This window comes from Elephantulus edwardii, unplaced genomic scaffold, assembly GCF_000299155.1.
Source record: "Elephantulus edwardii isolate Elephantulus edwardi_28Jun2011 unplaced genomic scaffold, EleEdw1.0 scaffold00019, whole genome shotgun sequence".
Classification (NCBI taxonomy): Eukaryota; Metazoa; Chordata; class Mammalia; order Macroscelidea; family Macroscelididae; genus Elephantulus; species Elephantulus edwardii.
In genome coordinates, this window is record NW_006399769.1 from 2,744,323 (window position 1) to 2,763,233 (window position 18,911).

Sequence of the window (18,911 nt, forward strand, 5' to 3'; positions counted from 1 at the left end):
CTAGTGGTGAGAATCTTTGTCTTCTTGACATTGAGCCTCAATCCATATTGGAGGCTGCAGTCGTTGACCCTCTGCAGCAAGTGCTTCAAGTCCTCAGTTTCAGCAAGCAGGGTTGTGTCATCTGCATAATGCAGATTGGACCAAAATATTAGTGTGTGTAAATGTGATCGTTAATTATCTGTCTGGAGTCCAGAGTAGGGCTGTGTACCAGGTTGAGGATACTGTCAGTGTAGCCACCACCTAGCCTTCAGAGAGCTTCCACCAGCCATAGTTGTCATGCCTTTTGTCTGATGTCCCCAGCTCAAGGCACTCCAGCTCCTGACCTGGGAGGGAAGGTATCTAAGGAGGAGAGTATGAGCCACTTTTAAATTAGAGCTTGGTGGAGACTTACACTCACTCTCCTGAGAGGATCCTCCCATTTCCAAGCTGCAAGCCTGCCCCCTGGGCCTACCATAAAGACTATCAGGGGACAGACCACCTTTCTCTGGCTAGTGCATCGAGGTTGGGTGGCATCTCTGTAACCAGCTGGGAGGCAAACCTTCTTTCTGGGTCAGTCTAGATCTCAATAGTCCTCCCTCCACATTGATTAGCGTACCAATGAAAACAGTCTTACCAATCCCCCAGGGGCTGGCCCAGTAACTTAATGAGTATTTTAATAAGACTGATAATGATACATAATGACTGTGACTGCTGATATCATTCTTTTGTCTTGTATTCACAAGGTAGGGAGGTCACTCATTTGGTGTGGTGTCTTAGCTCTGAAGACATGGCCTGAGGTTCTCACACAGTTCTCCTCCCAGAGCAAAGTGGCCTGCCTGCCTGTCCATCCAGTGAGGCTCAGAGGCCCCTGGAGCCTTCATCTCAGGAGAGGAGCTCACCCATGGCTGCTTAGAGCAGAGCTGCAGTACTTTTTGCAGCCCCCAGACACTCCTGGGCTAATGTGCCTGATCCCTTCCTGCATCATGGTTCTAACTCAGCGGCCTGACAGGCTGACTTTGAATCTAAATTCTGTTAAGTAACCTGCAAACAACCTCTCTGTGTCTTCCTTACAGGGCCACGAGGAGGATTAAGTGAGATAACCCTTCTGTGGTCTGTGAGGCAGAGTGCTCCTCTGCATTTTCCACCTCTGGGGTTGAGTGGGGAGCTGGTATCTCATTTTTAGTGATGTTGTCTTTGGTGGGGCCTTTACAACTGTGCAACTGAAGAAATGGGCTTCATCTCAACAACCAACACCAGAGACTCCTTGGGTCTCATGTGTCCTGCTAATTTCATCAAACTCCACATTACCTCAAATATTTTTTTCCTTTAGTTAAAAATGTATTGTTGTTGTTATATGCTATCGAGTTGCTTTTGACTCATAGCAACTCTATGCACAACAGCTCTGAACCCTGATCTCTGCCTTATGCCAACCTCATTGTCTCTAACACACCTACCTCCATTGTCTGAGTCAATGAATCAATCCATCTCATTGAGGGTCTTCCTCTCTTGCACTGTTCTTCCAGTCTTCCAAGCATGATGTCTCTCTCCAAGGACTGGTTCCTCCTTGCAACATGCCCAGAGTATGTCAGACAGAGCTTCAGAATCCTTGTCTTCAAGGAGAACTCTGGTTTCACCCTCTCTAGGAAGAACCTGTTTGTTCTCCTAGCAGTCTATGGTATGTTCAACACTTTACCCAGCACCACAACTCAAAGGCATCAATTCTCCATCATCCTTAATGACTGTCCAGCTTTCTGATACACAGCAAGTAATTGCGAAGACTATGGCCTGTATCAGGCACACCTTAGTTTCTAGACTGACACCATTGCACTTCAGTACTCTGGAGAGGTCCCTGACAGCAGACTTTCCCAATTCAATCCATCTTTTGATTTCCTGGCTGCTGGTACCAAGAGTGTTGAGTGTGGAGCCAAGCAAATGGAAGCGAGTAACAATGTCAGTCTCTTCACTGTCTATCATGATGCTGCCAATCGGCCCAGTGGTGAGAATCTTTGTTTTCTTGATGGTGAGCTTCAATCCATATTGAAGGCTGCAGTCCTTGACCTTCTGCAGCAAGCACTTCATGTCTTTCTCAGTTTAAGCAAGCAAGTTATGTCATCTGTATAACACAGGTTACTGATGAGTCTTCCTCCAATCCTGATGCCATATTTTTCCTTATAGAGCCCAGCCTCCTGGATGATCTGTTTTGCACACAGATTGAAAAGGTATGGAGATAGGATGCATCCCTGGCATACACCTTTTCTGTCTTTGAACCATGCAGTGTTTCCTTGCTCTGTTCTTATGACTGCCTCCTGGTCCAAGTAAGTTTCACAAAGGCACAATGAAATGTTCTGGCAGTCCCATTCTTCTCAGAGTCAGCCGCAGCTTGTTATGATCCACACAATCAAATGCCTTTGCATAGTCAGTGAAACACAGATAGACATTCCTCTGGTATTCTCTGCTTTCAGCCAAAATCCATCTAACATCAGCTACATCTCTAGTTCTACAGCCTCTTCTAAGCCCAGCTGGCACATCTGGCAGTTCTCTGTTGATGTGCTGTTCCAGTCATTTTTGGATAATTTTCAGCAGAATCTTGCATGTGATATTAATGATATTGTTTGATAATTTCTGCACTCTGTCGGGTCACTTTTCTTTAGAATGAGAACAAATATGGACCTGTTCCAGTCAGTTGGCCAGGTGATTGTCCTCCAGATTTCTTGGCACAACTTGGTAAGTGCATCCAGGGCAGTGTCTGTTTGTTGAAATATGTCAATTGGTATGCCATCAATTCCTGGGACCTTGTTTTTTGCCAATTCCTTCACAGCTGCTTGAACTTCTTCCCTCATTACCACCAGCTTTTGATCATACATTGTTTCATGAAATTCTTCTGTGTTTGCCAATTTCTTTTGGTACAGTGACATTCTGTATACTCATGTTTTTAAATAAAATTTTTATATTACTTTGTACAAAGCTTGTATACATTGTTTTTCACATTAAATCTTTATCATTTCCTTTACCCACTCCTCACTTCACCCATCAAATTGTGCAATGCTTTGATTAACCACCACCACCCCAGCCCACCCTCACCCTCTGCTCTCACCCTCCCCCCTTGGATCCTCATACACTTTCTACTATAATTGTTGTATACATTAGTTATGTTTATGGGACTGAGTTCACTTAGCATAATGTTCTCCAGTAGCTCCCAAGTTAGGTAATGGTTTATAAAATCATTGCTCCTGAATGTTGCATAGTACCATAATTTCTCAATCCATTTGATTGTGGTTGGACATTTGGGTTGCTTCCATGTTCTTTTGATGGAGAATAACGCTGTTATGAACATTGGGGTGCAAGTCTCCATTTGTGCTTCAGTCTTCTTTTTTTTTAATGATTAATTTTAATGAACTTTACAGAGACTTTGGATTTCCATTCATTCATTGTTGCACTTTTCTCCCTGCCCACCCCTCCCCCCAAAGTTTGCTCTTCGTTTTGAAAAGTAAAAGAAAAATTCTTTCATTGTTATACAATCCCTCCCCGCCAAAGTCCACTCCACTATGCAGCCTTTGTTCTGGACTCCTGTCATGACAATAATACCTAATCTTATATGCCTTTTAAACAGTTCTCTCCCTCATCTACTTCAATGCAGTATACATAATTTATCTCATCTTTCTCAGTCTCTCCACAACCCCAATGTCAGTCCTGTTTTACAACAGCGGCACTATGCAGTATTTGTCCTTTTGTGACTGAGATATTTCACTCAGCATAAAGTCCTCCATGGTCACCCATTTTGTACAATATTTCTTGAGTTCCTTGTTTTCAATGCAGTGTAGTATTCCATTGTGTGAAAATACCACAGCTTCTCTATCCATTTGTTTAATAGACATTTGGGTTGTTTCCAACTGTATACTCTTTACATCTTCTTTTAATGCTTTTTTGATCATTTAATATTCTTCCCAAAGCATCCTTAAGTATTACAACTTAATGCTTGAATTTGCTCTTCAATTCAGTCAGCTTAAAGGAATGCTGAGCGAATTCAGCCCTTTTGATTTTCTGAATCCAGCTCTTTGCACATTTCATTATAATACTTTGTCTTCCTCTGGTGCCCTTTGAAATCTTCTCTTCAGCTCTTAATTTCTTGATTTCTTCCCTTTGCTTTGGCTTCTCAGCACTCTAGAGCAATATTCATAGTCTTATCTGATACTATCTTAGTCTTTTCTTCCTCTGTCTTTGTAATCATCTTTTGCATTCTTTGTGGATGATATTCTTGATATCCATCCTTCTACAGCTCATCTGGTCTTTGCTCATTAGTGCTCAAGGTCTCAAACCTGTTCCTGAGATGGTTTTGAAATTCAAGTGGGATAGACGCAAGGTCAAATTTTGGTTCCTATCGATTTAATGGAATTTTCTTTAGCTTCAGCTTGAACTTGCATATGAGTAGTTGGTGGTCTGTTCCACAATCAGCACCGGCCTGGTTTTCACAGCTGACATTGAGCTTCTTTAGTGATTCTTTCCATGGATGTAATTGATCTGATTCCTATGCACACCATTACGTGAAGTCCATGTGTATAGTCTGTGTTTATGTTTCTTTAAAAAAATTATTTGCAAAGTATAAATCACTGATTATATACAATTCAATTATTCTATCTCTAGCTTCATTTTTGTCACCAAGTCTATGATATCCAACTACTGATCCTTCTTTTCTGTTCCCAACTTTTGCATTCCAGTCACCCATTATTATTAATGCATCCTGATTGAATGTTACATTCTGGAAATCCAAAATGTCAATTAAAAAATTCTGTCTTGAAAGGGATAGAGAAAAGCTTAATATGTTTAGAAGCATGCCTGACACGAGGCAAAAATTCCAAATGCTTTTGTTGTTGTTGCTTTTAGAAACATTTATTATTTATTGGTACTACTAGGCTGTAGGGAGCTCTGGGCAGTAAGGAGCTGCACTGCTCACAGAAAGGCAGGTGGTCAGCTGCAGCTCAGGAGATGGGCAGCCTCTTCCCATGCTGTGGCAACGGGAAGGTCAGCTATGAGTCAGTTCTGACCCAATGACAAGTGAGTTAGTCACTAAGTGCAAGAAACCCAAGTGGCATGACAGCTAACATGCTAAGCTACTAACTGTAAAGTTGGTGGTTTGAACCCACCAGCTTCTCTGATTAAAAAGGGGCCATTTTCTTCCATAAAGATTTCCCCTTCTCTCACTTTATCATTGCTGTTGAATAGGACCTGACTCATAGCTGACCCTGCACTGGGTTTCTGAGGTGTAAATCACATGGGAAGAGACTGCCCATTTTTCTCTTGTTGAACTGTTGGTGGATCTGAGCTACCTACCATCCGTCTGTCTATGGATCACGTCACCAGAGCTCCCTCTTGTTAGGACCACAGCCCTGCAAACCCTGTGGAACAATCTAACTTTTTTTCCCCTTATTGTGATGAGTGAAAGTTTGCAAAATATTGTTTACTCTACCAACAATTTACACATAACGTTTTCTAAAATATCCACAGTATCCGATTGTCTATTCAGTCTGTACTGTCTGTCCCTTCACTCATCTAAATATCTATGAATTCATTTTGTATTCTTCCCTTCCCTTCCCTTCCCTTCCCTTCCCTTCCCTCCCCAGTAACCATACTAGAATGATTCTGTGTGCAAAACTTTATTTGGCATTTTATGATATTTGTGATATTTGTCTTGTGCAACATTTGTCCTTTTGTGACTGACAAATTTCACTCAGCACAGCATCCTCTAGATTCATCAGTGTTGTGCAGTGTTTCATGAATTCTTCATTGCTTTCTGTGTTTCGTAGTACTCCATGTGAATGTACCATATGTTTTCTTATCCACTTACTCGTTGGTGGTACCTGGGTTGTTTCCAACTCTTTGCTACTGTAAATAATGCTGCAATAAATATGGGTGTACATATATCAGTCATAACTGGAGGGTAAAGGTGTTACTAGCACCTTGTGAATACCCTTCTATGCACAGGACAGCTTTGATAGTGAAATAGTACTAGGCCTAATGCTGACAGTGCTGATGCTGAGTTCAGATCCAAATTCTGATAGTAGCCCACCACTGATTTAAAAGTAGTCCACTATCTTTAAAATCAGTCTTCAAAAAAACTGACATGATCCCCTACATTGCCTAGAAAATAGTGGCTCACTTCTGACAGGCTCTCGCCTCAGTTTCCCATCTGGTTTCCTCCCCATGTTGTAATTTCCCCATAAAAGCAGTTCCCCTGGACACACTAGATCTAGAACAACCACTAATGTGTTCTCCACCTGCTCAACACCCGATGTCAGTAGGAGCCTAATCCAGTTCTCGCTACCTCTGAAAAGCTCTCCTTCAGTGTCTTAAAGGAAGTCTTTCTTTCCACACCTAACTGACCATGGCCACCACCAGTGGCTCTTCAAGGATGTGTGATTCCTTGTTTCTACTGCAGGAGATTCTGTGTCCATAGGCTGGAGAGGGACACAGGCATAACCCGGGAGGTTGATGCTCAGCCAGCCTTGGACCGCATCATGCCTGCACCTGAATCTGTATTTGTATGTTGCTCCTTATTCTGTCGCCATTTATTTACACAAATTCTTTGCATATACTTTCAGCTTCCCCCCTCCCCCCCATCTAGATTAGAAAGATTCTGGCTACTTAAAAGGACCTCTTACAGTACTGTGCCCTCTAGAATTCTGCTACTCTAGGGATTTTCTGAGTTTAGGGAACTGAGACCCACACTTGTTAGAATGCTGATCTGATCCCAGATTCCTACCCCTGGGGGGCTGTCCCAATGAATATGAGCTGGGACCCTGGACACTATCTTTTTAACCAGTTGGTTTTGTTTGTTTGTTTTTTTCAAGGTCTTAGCATCTTTATAATTTCTAAAGAATTTATTTTTGCTTGTTGTTAAAAAATGTAAAACAGAATATACACTAATTCAACAGTTTCTATTTATACAATTCAGTGACACTGCTAACATGCCAAGTTGTGAAACTTATCTCATCCTCTTTCTTGAGCTGTTCCGCCTTTACAAACACAAACTCATTGCCCCCTAAACTTCTTCTCTAACTTTTTACCATCACATTGCTGTTTTCAATTTGATCTCACACAGAACTTTAAAAGAGTTTACTGTTCAGGGCAGACATTCTTTACTTAATTGAGCTAGATTATATCTTGGTTTAAAGAAGATTTCAGGGATATTTTTGGCTTAGGGCTTATATTATTTGAGGGCAGCAGTTTTAGGGAATTCATCAAGCATCCATGGCTCCAGAAAGTGTAGATTACAAAAGAATTTTAAATTCTGTTCCATTTTGATCAGGATCTGTCCAATAGATTCTTTGATCAAGACAAGCAATAATTAAGCAGTAGGTTTTGAAGCAGGTGTCTCCTGGGATGTTGTTCTGACCCTTCAACATGGCAGCACCAGACTTAGGGAGGTAAAGGCTTTCTTAAGTGGTTGCTGGGTTATCCCTACCCCCAGGGGACCAGGGAACACTTACACACATGCTGGTTTGTCCTCCTGCACCAAAAACCTGCAGGTTCCATGGAAGCAGAACTGGCTGTGGGAATCTGGGCAGTCATTAAAATGGGACACCACAGCGGCAGCCACAGGAGGGTCTGCTGGGGAGAGAAGAGGCATTGGGCTCAGATCACAGCATAGCTGACAGAGGTGGCCACACACCCGCTCCTGTTTTCAGACTGTGCACTTACACACACATCCACACACCACCCACACAAACACTCCCTCCCCCTTCTAGCTCTTATTCACTTGCTAATAGCTAGCCCAAGACCAGGGGCTCCCATGTCCTGTGCTTTCCAGCAAAGTGTCTTTTTTTTTTTTTTTAGTGTTGTTGGGAAGAAAACCAAACAAATTCTTCCAAAGGTTTGGATCAATTGAAAGACAACAGAGTAATTGCACTACTCAGGTCTATGATCCCAGAACTCTCATTCTGCCTTTACAAAATTCTAGTAGTGATTTTTAAAGTTAAATCCCTCGCCTCCCTCCACTCCCCATGCAAGAAACCAGAAAGAAGATACAGAAATGTATTATAGAACCATTCTGTTGATGCTGAGGAAGATTAAATGATGCTCATGGTATATTTTAAGGGAAATAGTGGCTTTATAATATGCTCTATATGATATTGTTGTGCACCTGACCCTCCAGGGGCTTTTCAGAGGAGATTTCTCATCCTTCCCCCACAGCACTGCTGGTGGATTCAAACCACGTATCTTTGAATTGGAAGCACAATCCCTTATTACTAAACCACCAGAGCTCCTCATAATATCTGAAGAGGTTTGGTCCAAGCTCATAAGAACTATGGATGCTGGAGCCATGAGTATAAATTGACTTGAAAAAGAAAAACAAAGCCAGAAGTTTGGACACTAAAAAGTCCATTACTGAATAGTAAGTAGGGCTTTTCCAGGGGGCAGAATAAGGAGAGTTAGTGCTATAAAGACTATAAAAATCAAAACCCAGCTAGATGGACACAGAAGAGCCCATACTGAGGGGAGAGACGGCAGAGTCAGGGGACAGGCGGGTCCTTCTCTAGCACTCACAACTCTTACGAGCTTGTGCTGATCAACCAAGCCTCTTCAGGGTTTCCCCCCTTTGCTTTCAGGCAAGAATTAAAAAAAGGCAGTCTACTTTGGAGCACTGTGAGGAACAGGCATGCCTACAGACCTGCCAACCAGCATAAAGGCATCATTTTTGATATAATTTATTTGAGTTCAGTACCTTGCTTTGTCTAAAAAATGACCAAGAAGCTTTGGAGGTAACTATTTTAAGATGGCACAACAGATGTTATTTCTATGAAAAAAAAAATCTCAACTCTTTGCTACTGAGTCAGAACCAACTCACAGCTCCCTCTACTGGGGTTCTGTTAATGTGGCTCTGAGTTGGAACCCACCCCCAGGTGACCCTGCGGTGAGTTCCCGTGGAGAGCGCCCCCTCATCCCTCTGCTTCCCCAGAGCAGCTGGGAGATGTGAGCCACCAGAGAGGAGCCACCTCTGAGTTAGTACCTAATTCTCCACAACAAAACCAAGACAGCTCACAATTCTTTCACCTTCTCTCTCCCTGTGCTGTGGATATTCAAGGGAGCAAGTCTTTACTACTTTTTTGGGAGGGGGTGTGGTGTGCGGGAAGAGACCTAGGAATTCTTACTCTTTCAGAAAAAGAAGAACGTTTCGTATTGTGGAGTTTTAGACCTCAGCAAAATATTGACCTCACATTGACATCTCCATGACTTCTGGAAATGTCGTAAGTTTGGAGATCTTATAATCTAATGGGAAAAGCAGAAGATAAAATGTAAGAGACTCGCTGACACAGAAGTTTGAGGGCATGTGCTCTGTCAGACAGGGCCTTGAACAACCTTGCCTTGAGCATGAAGGACTGACCTCTGCTAGCTTGCTTCCAAAGGTACGTAGGAATTCCATCTGCTTATGCTTACTCCAAGGGTCCCTAGTGGAAGAAGGAATTACATACTGGACTGCTAATCAAAAGGTCAGTAGTTCAACTCTCAGGCTCTCTGCTGAAGAAAGACTATTTCTTTCCATAAAGATTCACACCTTGGAAACCTGACTGTGGTGGATACGCTTAGAAAGGGACAGAGTGGGAGTCCGATGGTAGCATTCTTGTCTTCCATGTGAGGGATCTGGGTTAGACTGTTGGTTAGTATGTCCACTGAGGCTTGCTCTATGCTGACAGCTTTCAGTGGCTCCAGCAGACTGGGAATAAAGGCCTAACAGTCTAATTCAGAACACCAGTCAATGGTAACCTTAGGGATCCCAGCGTCCAATTGCAACGAGCTGGAGCAGACTCAATGGTTAATGACACAATGGGTGGTTCTAAGGGTAGAAGTAAAGTTGTACTTTATTCAACAAGTTGTCGGCTGTTGGCTCTTCTGTTATCACCACTGATAAACTTATTATACCAATGAGCCCCACATATGACAAGATCATTACATATGTATACACATAATCTTCCCTTCCTCACACAGCCAGTAACCTGTAACTAAGAGTTTTGGCTCCTCCTTCAGATGGTTACTTTCACTTGCATGGACAAGCAGAGAAGCAGACCCAGGACTGCGGGATTCCCTGCTGGGTGGCAGCCTCTGGGAGGGATGAGTGTTCGCTGGTTAGTTACTGCGGGCCCAATGAACAGACTCAGTCCCTCGTGAACCGAGGGCTTTAAAGGAGCAGGACTACTGCAGTGCATATGCTCTTTGCTCACTATATTCATCAAGGAGCAAACACCCAGAGGTGGAGGACAGAGGACTGGTCATCAAATTCGATTTAGACATTAAAAAAGATGCTGATTATTTCCACAAGAGGTCATTCACAGAACTGCCTCCAAGCAGGCAGAGGCAGTCTCTTGTTAAGACATGCAGCTGCGTACTCAACATGTTGATGGTTTATTCATTTTGCTAAGATTCATTCCGCTGAATCTTTCAATTAGTCTAACAAGTTCTCTTTCTGAATCTCTGGGATTTTGTAGAACCAGGTCAGCCCAGATAATCAGAACAATTCCTACTGACAGTCCCAGAAGTTCCATCAAGGTTTTGGCAAAAAGAAAAGAATTTTGGGGAGGGATGGAGAAGGGAAAGCAGGGAAGGGTTACCTTCTATTCAGCAGTTGCTCTGTGGTGGTCCTATGGTGGTATGGTCCTGGGGCAGTGCACTTGGCTACTAATCTAAAGGTTAGCAGTTTGAACCCACCCAGGAGCTCCACATAAGAAAATCCTGGCAATCGTTCCTAACAGTTACAAACCAAGAAAACCCTCTATAGCAGTTCTACTCTGTTAACACATGGGGGCCACGGAGGGTTGGAACAGACTCGATGGCTACAGCTTGTCTTAGTTTTTGTGTGTATTGTGCCAAGTGCTTCTGCCACACCATCTCACCAACAGAGGCAGGGGCGTGGTCACAACAGATGAAGAGGCACTGCTTTCTGGCTCCAGAATTTACTCAAGAACCAAAAAGCACTACTCCTTTATTAGAGCAAAGAAGTGACTTCAATTGATAAAAATGAGTGTTAACCCCCACCCCCAACTTCCACCATATTGCTAAAGAAGACATTTCTTGGCGTCTCTCTACACTTCTCTGTTCTCCTTCCTCCACTCTCTCCCCTTTTCCCTCTTCCTTTTTCTTTCCTTCTTTGAGAACACAAGGAAATATAAAGGGGAGGAAAGAAGAGAGGGAAAGGCCTAGATAATTTAAACAGGTAAAAAAACCCCACAAAAGCACCTTAGAAAAGCAGGCAGGTGGGGTGGGAGAGGAAGGCATTCACCGCCATGTCTCTGCCAGGCTTTGTGACTGATTAGCACTTACGACTTATAAACAAGACAAGCAAATGTTCCGGTTTTCAGAACAGATTTCATACCAATCCTATCGGCAGCTGGAGTTTCAAAGCTGCTCAGTTTCTATTCCTGTGAAATTTATGAGCAGCTCCTCCAACCTGTTAACCAAACACACATCCTGCAGACACCACTTTTCTCCTGGGAAGCTGCAAAAGCTTTGCCCAGAGACCACAGATCCACAAATGAGACCTGAAGCCTAGTCTTGCTCTCAGGATAGTAATCGAGAGGCAAGACCATCACACAGTTCTGACTCACACCAGGGGCTTCTCCAGGTCCAGAAGCCAGAGGCAGCCATCTGCACAGCTCCTCCCAACAATCTGACTCCTGTGGAGCAGTGTCCACACCCTCCGGGACCACCACCACCTCCCCCTTAAAAATAGCTCTGATTGGACTTTCTGCTGATCGGCCAGTGGGAGCTGGTGGGGTGGAGGCTCTTCTTACGTTTCTCCAGATGGGAAAAGTTATGAACAAGTTAGTAGTTGAAAAAGCTGACATCATTTATAACTGTTTCATGACTTCCTCAAATTTAATAATGTCTGGTTTTTCAGCAGAAACTTTCTGCTGAAGGATTTTGACTTAGGGTTAAGTATTTTCTCTTCAGACATGCCAAAGGCTAAGGCAACTGATATTTCTTGAGTGTTAGGAGAAAAAGCAGTAGAATAATCTAATCCAGGTGAAAGTGAGCAAGTTGTGCCTGGTGAAGCTCAGCAACCAGTTGCCATTGAGTTGACCATGGAAGGCAACTCCACGCGTGTCAGAGCAGAAATGTACCCCACAGGACTGTCAATGGCTAATTTTTTCCAGCAGATTGCCAGGCCTTTCTTCCTAGCTGCTTCTGGGTGGACAAGACCTCCAACCTTTCAGTAAGTAGTTGAGTGCTTTGACTGTTCGTACCACCCAGGCACTCCACAAGGAAGCTAGAGGGGTAGGTACATCCATCCAACAGCCACACTATGATACCCATGAGGCCTCAATCTCCATGTTAACCCCAGGTGGCTGTGTGTTACCCAACATGCCAAATTTACAGGGGTGGAACTCCCAACTCTCACCAAGCAACATGTGTGAGTCAAAGGCTGCCAGGAAAGCTCACCCCTGGGGTTTCAAAACCGCCAAGCCAGGGCTTAGAGGAATGAGTGATGTGGAGCCCAGGTACGATTCAGAAAGACACCAGTGAGGAGGGGCTCTGTTCTCCTGTGCATTGGGGGGAAAGGTGCTGAAAAGCACTACAGGTAGGATGTTTAGAAATTCTCCTTGTTACAGATTAAATAGTATCTCCCATCCCAAATCCTCACCAATAGACCTGTGATTCTAATCTTATTTAGAAACATTTTCTCTGCTATGTTCATGTTGCCATGTACATGTGGGATAGGTCCTCGTCATTTCTGAGCTATAAGAACAACAGGTGCCTGAAAGCACAACATGAAGTTTCTCTACAATTCAAAGAACCAAAGAACATCTAAAACTAATAGGCATCCATCAGTGGTATAATAAAACACAAGGTGTATGAATGATTGTATAAAACAAAAAGTACATATACAAAACACCAAGTATATGAATGACTGTATGCAAACCAATTAAAAAAAATGAAGATTATCTACAAGGATAGAACTGATGGACTGAGACCCCGAGTTGTACTTTTAGCCTCGAGAGCTGTGAGGAAAATCAGTTCCTGTTCTTTAAAGCCACTCTCCCACTGGTACTTCTGTTAGAGCAACTCTGGGTGACTGAGGCAACCTTCAAGAGGAAGGGCACTGACCTTTGTCTGAGAGAGGAAAGTCCCATCAGAGAAGACAATCAATGAGGACACTTCTTGAGCCTGTGTGGTAAGTGAGCAGAAAGTACGAGGGAAGTTTGAAAGAGAGGAGTGGAAGATGACAGCATTCAGAAAATGAACCTCAACTACATTATTGAAAGAGAGAGATATAGGTCTCATTCTTAAGTGTTACTGAAGAATGAGGGGTACTCATGTTTGCTATTTTGGGTTGTGTGCATCTATGTGTGGCTGTGGGGATGAGAGAAATATGATCATTCAACTATAAAACCAAGAAGAGTGAATAAATACTTCCTAAATAATAGATACAAAACAATCTAGAAGCCGTTTGGGTTTATAGTATCACAATTCCCCCCGCCCCCCACCGCCATTAGTTTATTTACAAAATTACAATAGATTGTTTTCAAGAACAAATTCTTTGAATTTCCCTCAATTTAAGAGAGAAAGGAATGTATTTTTGATTAAGCAATGAAAAGAGAGAACTAACTTTCCATCAAGCTAGACTCCCCAGTCATTTGGCTGGATGACTTGGGGGAAGTGGATCTATTTTGGTCATTTCCATCCCAGAGTCTCAAGTTTCTCAAATTAGAGTGTTAACTTGCAAAAGAGTAATTTCTCTTTACTACCCATGCAATATGATTCTTAAACACAAGTTTATGAACTATTTGCAACACTGGATAATTTTGGCTCTGAGTTTCATATAGTGCTTATCCACTCCCACCTTACCATGTAATGGTCAAGAACACCGTAATATCCCATTGAACCCCAGAACAGGCAGACAGGGTTGTTGTTGTTGTTATGTACTGTCGGGTTGCCTTTGATTCACAGCGACCCTATGTACAACAGTCCTAAACCCTGCTCTATTCTGTGCCAATCTTATTGTCTCTGACACACCGACCCCTATTGCTCCAGTCACTTAATCAATCCATCTCACCAAGGGTCTTCTTCTCTTGTGCTGTCCCTTCACCCTCCCAAGCATGAAGTTCCTCTCCAAGAACTGGTTCCGCCTTGCAACATGTCCAAAGTATATCAGATGGAGCTTCAGAATCCTTGACTCCAAGGAACAGCCTGGTCTCACTCTCTCTAGGACAAACCTGTTTTTTCACCTAGCAGTTCATGGTATAGGCAGTACTTTTCTCCAGCATTACAGCTCAAAGGCATCAATTCTCCATCTACCATCTGTAGTCATTGTGCAGCTTTCTGATGCACAGCAAGTAATTGCAAAGACCATGGCCTGGATCAGGCGCACCTTAGTCTCCAGTCTGATACCACTGCTCTTCAGTACTTTGGAGAGGTCTCTGACAGCAGACTTTCCCCAGTGCAATTCGTCTTTTTATTTCCTGCCTGCTGGTACCAAGAGTATCGATTGTGGAGCCAAGCAACCTAAAGCTGTTAACAATCTCAATCTCTTCACTATCTGGTGACAATCTTTGTTTTCTTGATGTTAAGCTTCAATCCACATTTAAGCCTGTAGTACTTGATCTTCTGCAGCAAGCGCTTCAGGTCCTCCGTAGTTTCAGCAAGCAGGGTTGTGTCTTCTGCACAACACAGATTGTTGATGAGTCTTCCTCCAATCCTGCTGCCACACTTCTCCTCATAGAGCCCAGTCTCGTGGATAATCTGTTCTGCATATAGATTGAAAAGGCATAGAGATAGGACATATCCCTTGCGTAAGCCCTTCTCAATTTTGAAGCATGCAGTGTATCTTTGCTCTGTTCTGATGACTATCTCCGGGTCCAAGTATAGGTTTTGCATAAGCACAATTAAGTATTCTGGGATTCCCATTCCTCTCAGAGTTAGTCATAGTTTCTTGTGATCCACACAGTCAAATGCCTTTGCATAGTCAATGAAACCAGATAGACATTCCTCTGGTACTCCCTGTTCTCAGACAAAATCCATCTAATTGGCTATAATATCCCTAGCACCAAGGCCTCTTTTAAACCCAGCCTTTACTTCAGGCAACTCTCTGTTGATGTAGTTATTACTCTCTAAGTTTCAGATAAGGACATTAAGCTAAAAGATTAAATAATCTTGCCCAATGAGCATGTATTAAGAAAGCATCTGGATTTGGAATTTTAACTCAGTCCTTTCTGATTTCAAGAGGATGGAAATCGGATACAAATGAGACCATGCTTAAAGTCCAGGGAGGCAAATGCTGAGAAGTGCATGATCAATTCTCCCAATTACACTGGCAGTGAGGAAAGGGAACCTGTTATTAAACATCTTCTAGTAGACCCAACAGGGTCTAAGAAAAGGCCTTCTAGGTTAAGCAAGTGGGAGAACTACTTTATGTAGAAGGATGAATGGGGAACTATTCTTATGGTACGCATGACTCCCACAAAGGAACAGTGGCTGAGAAATATAGATCCAAAACAGACTTCTGTACATACTTGGAGAATGGTTAGTTAAAGAGTAGCTTGATGTAGAGTGTGGGGCTACAGAAATCAAGTGTCTGCATTCTCCCAGTCCACCAGCCTGCACTTCTGGGCTATATGGTGCTCCCTCTCCAATAGACTGGAGCTTCTGCTCTGAAAGGGCTAGGACCAAATCTTGAATTGCTTTTGCCACTTAAAAGAGGGCATAGGGGAAAACTGAACAACTTACCTATTTTTTTAAAATTTATTGTTGTATAGTTCATAAATAAATCATCCATTAGAGTAGATTTTAGTTTATCAATATAGTTAAAGATATGCGTGACCATCACTACAATAAACAATGAACGTTTTCATCATCACAAAGAGAAACTCAATCTCTTAGGAAGCTCTGGTGGCCTTGTAGTAAGGAGTTGTGCTGCCAGCTCAAAGGCATGTAGTTTGAATCCACCAGTAGAACCATGAGAAAAAGATGGGCAGCCTCCTTTTAAGCGACTTTTAGCCTCTGCAAACATTCTGGGAGGTTGGCTCTGAGTGGATTCTGACTCAACAGCATATAACAACAACAACAGGCATCTGATATGTTGAACTAAAGTAACAGAAATGTACCCATTAAAGAAGCAAACAGTATATTTCCTATAAAAATATTGGTTATTAATAAGATGAGAGTGTGTGTGTGTGTGTGTGTGTGTGTGATACAGAGGCACATTCATAGACAAAGTTTTCAGAAAGTGACCCCAATGATGATCATCCAGTTTTGGTCTTAATTTAAAGTCACAGGCAGAATTTGCATATTTTTGACATAGTTTTCTATTATAACAAATTAAAAAAAATCCGAGATAACACAACCACAGAGATAAATTGCTATTTCAAGGAACAACATATGGTCAAGAGGCAATGGTGATGAAGGAGGAAATGCAGGCTGTTCTGAAGGACTTGGCAAAAAGAATAAAGCTCCAGGAATTGATGGAGTACCAACTGACCTATTTCAACAAATAGATGCTGCCCTGCATGTGCTCACCAGGTTGTGACAAGAAATCTGGAGGACAACTCCTTGTCCAACTGACTGGAAGAGACCCATATTTATTCCCATTCCAAAAAAAGTTGACCTGACAGAATATGGAAATTATAGAACAATATCACTAATATCACACCTTTGCAAAATCTTGCTGAAGATTATCCAGAAAATATTTGAACAGTATATTGACAGAGAACTACTGGAAATACAAGCTGTATTTAGAAGAGGTTGTGGCATGAGGGACATTATTGCCAATGTCAGATGGATCTTGGCAGAAAGCAAAGAGTACCAGAGTCTGAGTTTCATTGACTATGCAAAGGCATTTGACTGTGTGGATCACAATAAATTGTGGCTAACCTTGAGGAAAATGGGAATCTCAGAACACTTGATCATGCATATATGAAACCTATACTTGGAACAAGAAGGAGTCTTCAGAACAGAGCAAGGAACCACTGCATGGTCCAAAATCAGGAAAAGAGTGGGCCAGGGATGCATCTTGTCCTCATACCTTTAAAATCTGTATGCAGAATAGATTATTTTGGAAGCAGGGCTTTATGAGGAGAATTGTGGCATCAAGATTGGAGGAAGACTCATTAACAGCCTACGATATGCAGGTGACACACCTTGCTTGTTGAAACTGAAGAAGACCTGAAGTACTTGCTGCAAAAGGTCAAGAACTGTAGTCTTCAGTATGAATTGAAGCTCAACATCAAGAATATGAAGATTCTCGCCACTGGGCCAATTGGCAGCACCATAATAGTTGGAGAAGAGATTGAGGTTGTTAGCAATTGCAACTTGCTTGACTCCACAACTAATACTCTCGGCACCAGCAGTCAGGAAATCAAAAGACGAATTGCATTGGGAAAATCTGCTGTCATGGACCTCTCCAGAGTGCTGAAGAGCAATGATGTCAGTCTAGATACAAAGGTGTGCCTAATCCAGGCCACTGTCTTCTCAATTACTTGTTATGCTTCAGAGAGTTGGACAATGGTTAAGGATGACAGACGTTCAAGTTGAGGTACTGGAGAAGTCTTGAACATATCATGGACTGCCAAGAAAACAAATCAGTCTGTCCTGGCGAGGGGGAAACCAAGCTTTTCCTTGGAGGCTAGGATTTTGAAGCTCTGCCTCACTTACTTTGGACTCGTGGCCAGGAGAGACCAGTCATTGGAGAAGGTCATCATTCTCAGAAGGGTGGGCAGACAGTGCAGGAGAGGAAGACCCTGGATGAGATGTATTGATACAGTAACTGGGGCAATGGGAGTTGGTGTGTCAGAATTAGTGATACTGTTTCAGGACAGGGAAGGGCTCAGAGCTGCTGTACATAGGATTGCTATACATCACAGGCAACTCAATGGCACATAACAAAAATGATACACTATTACAGGTTTGGAGGCAGGAGTGGCATCCACTTCCTAAACCACACGCCTCCAGAAACTTTATGAACTTTGATAAATGTTGATAATTGTAGAGGGGCTTTAGGCCTTTTGTTCATTCTTAGGGTCACTATGAGTCGTGCTCGACTTGAAGGCAATCAACAACAATAACAACAACAAAAGCTAGGTTTTTAAAGAAACCTAATGTGTGTTTTCTCGGTTTGGTCTGATGATGACAATGATGGTGATGAGTAATAGGAGCCATAGTAATAGACTGTCTACCATCTGCATGCATAAATGCAACCTTCTGTAGAAATGATGAGTCCATTTGTTGTTGTTGTTGTTATGTGCCAGCGAGTTGACTCCTACTGATAGCAGCCCTGTACATGACATCTCTGAACACTGCTCTATCTTCAGCTAAGCTCTTTGTCTCTGACACACTTATCCCCATTACCCCAGTCACTGAGTCAATCCATCTCAAACAGTGTCCTGCACTGTCCCTCCAACTCTTCCAAGCATAATGCCTTTCTCCAAGGACTGGTCTCTCTTTGCAACATGCCGAAAGTATGTCAGTCAGTGCTTCAAAATCCTTGTCTCCATAAAATTGATGAATGGGACCTTCTAAAGATTAAATCCCTGTGAGTATCAAAAAACATTTTCCAACAGAATGATAAGAAAACCTACTGACTGGGAAAACACATTTGGCAATATCACTTCAGACAAGGGTCCCATACCAAAAGTTTACAGAATCCTACAAGGCATCCACAAGAAAAAGACTGATAATAAAATTACAAAATGGGCAAAAGACATGGAAAGACTTTTCACAGAGAATGATATTCAGAGGGCCAACAGATATATGAAGAAATCCTCAAAATCACTGGCAATAAGGGAGCTTCAAATAAAAATCACAATGAAATACCATCTTACTCCAGTAGGAATGGCACAGTTTAACAGGACAGCAAGTAAAAATGTTGGAGAGGGTGTGGCAAGATAGGAACTCTTACATACTGTTGGTGGGATGTAAAATGGTACAACCACTCTGGAAGGCAGCTTGGC

At 42.6% G+C, this 18,911-nt stretch overlaps 1 protein-coding gene across 1 annotated transcript in view; it reads right to left on the minus strand.

The window, feature by feature from the left end:
* TGFA (transforming growth factor, alpha) overlaps positions 1-7,603 on the minus strand; it is a 27,182-nt gene extending 19,579 nt beyond the window's left edge. The window contains exon 1 of the mRNA XM_006882374.1: positions 7,464-7,603. Within this exon, the coding sequence (XP_006882436.1) occupies positions 7,464-7,603 (140 nt within the window). The remainder of the gene's footprint in view (positions 1-7,463) is intronic.
* Between the last annotated feature and the right edge of the window lie 11,308 nt (positions 7,604-18,911).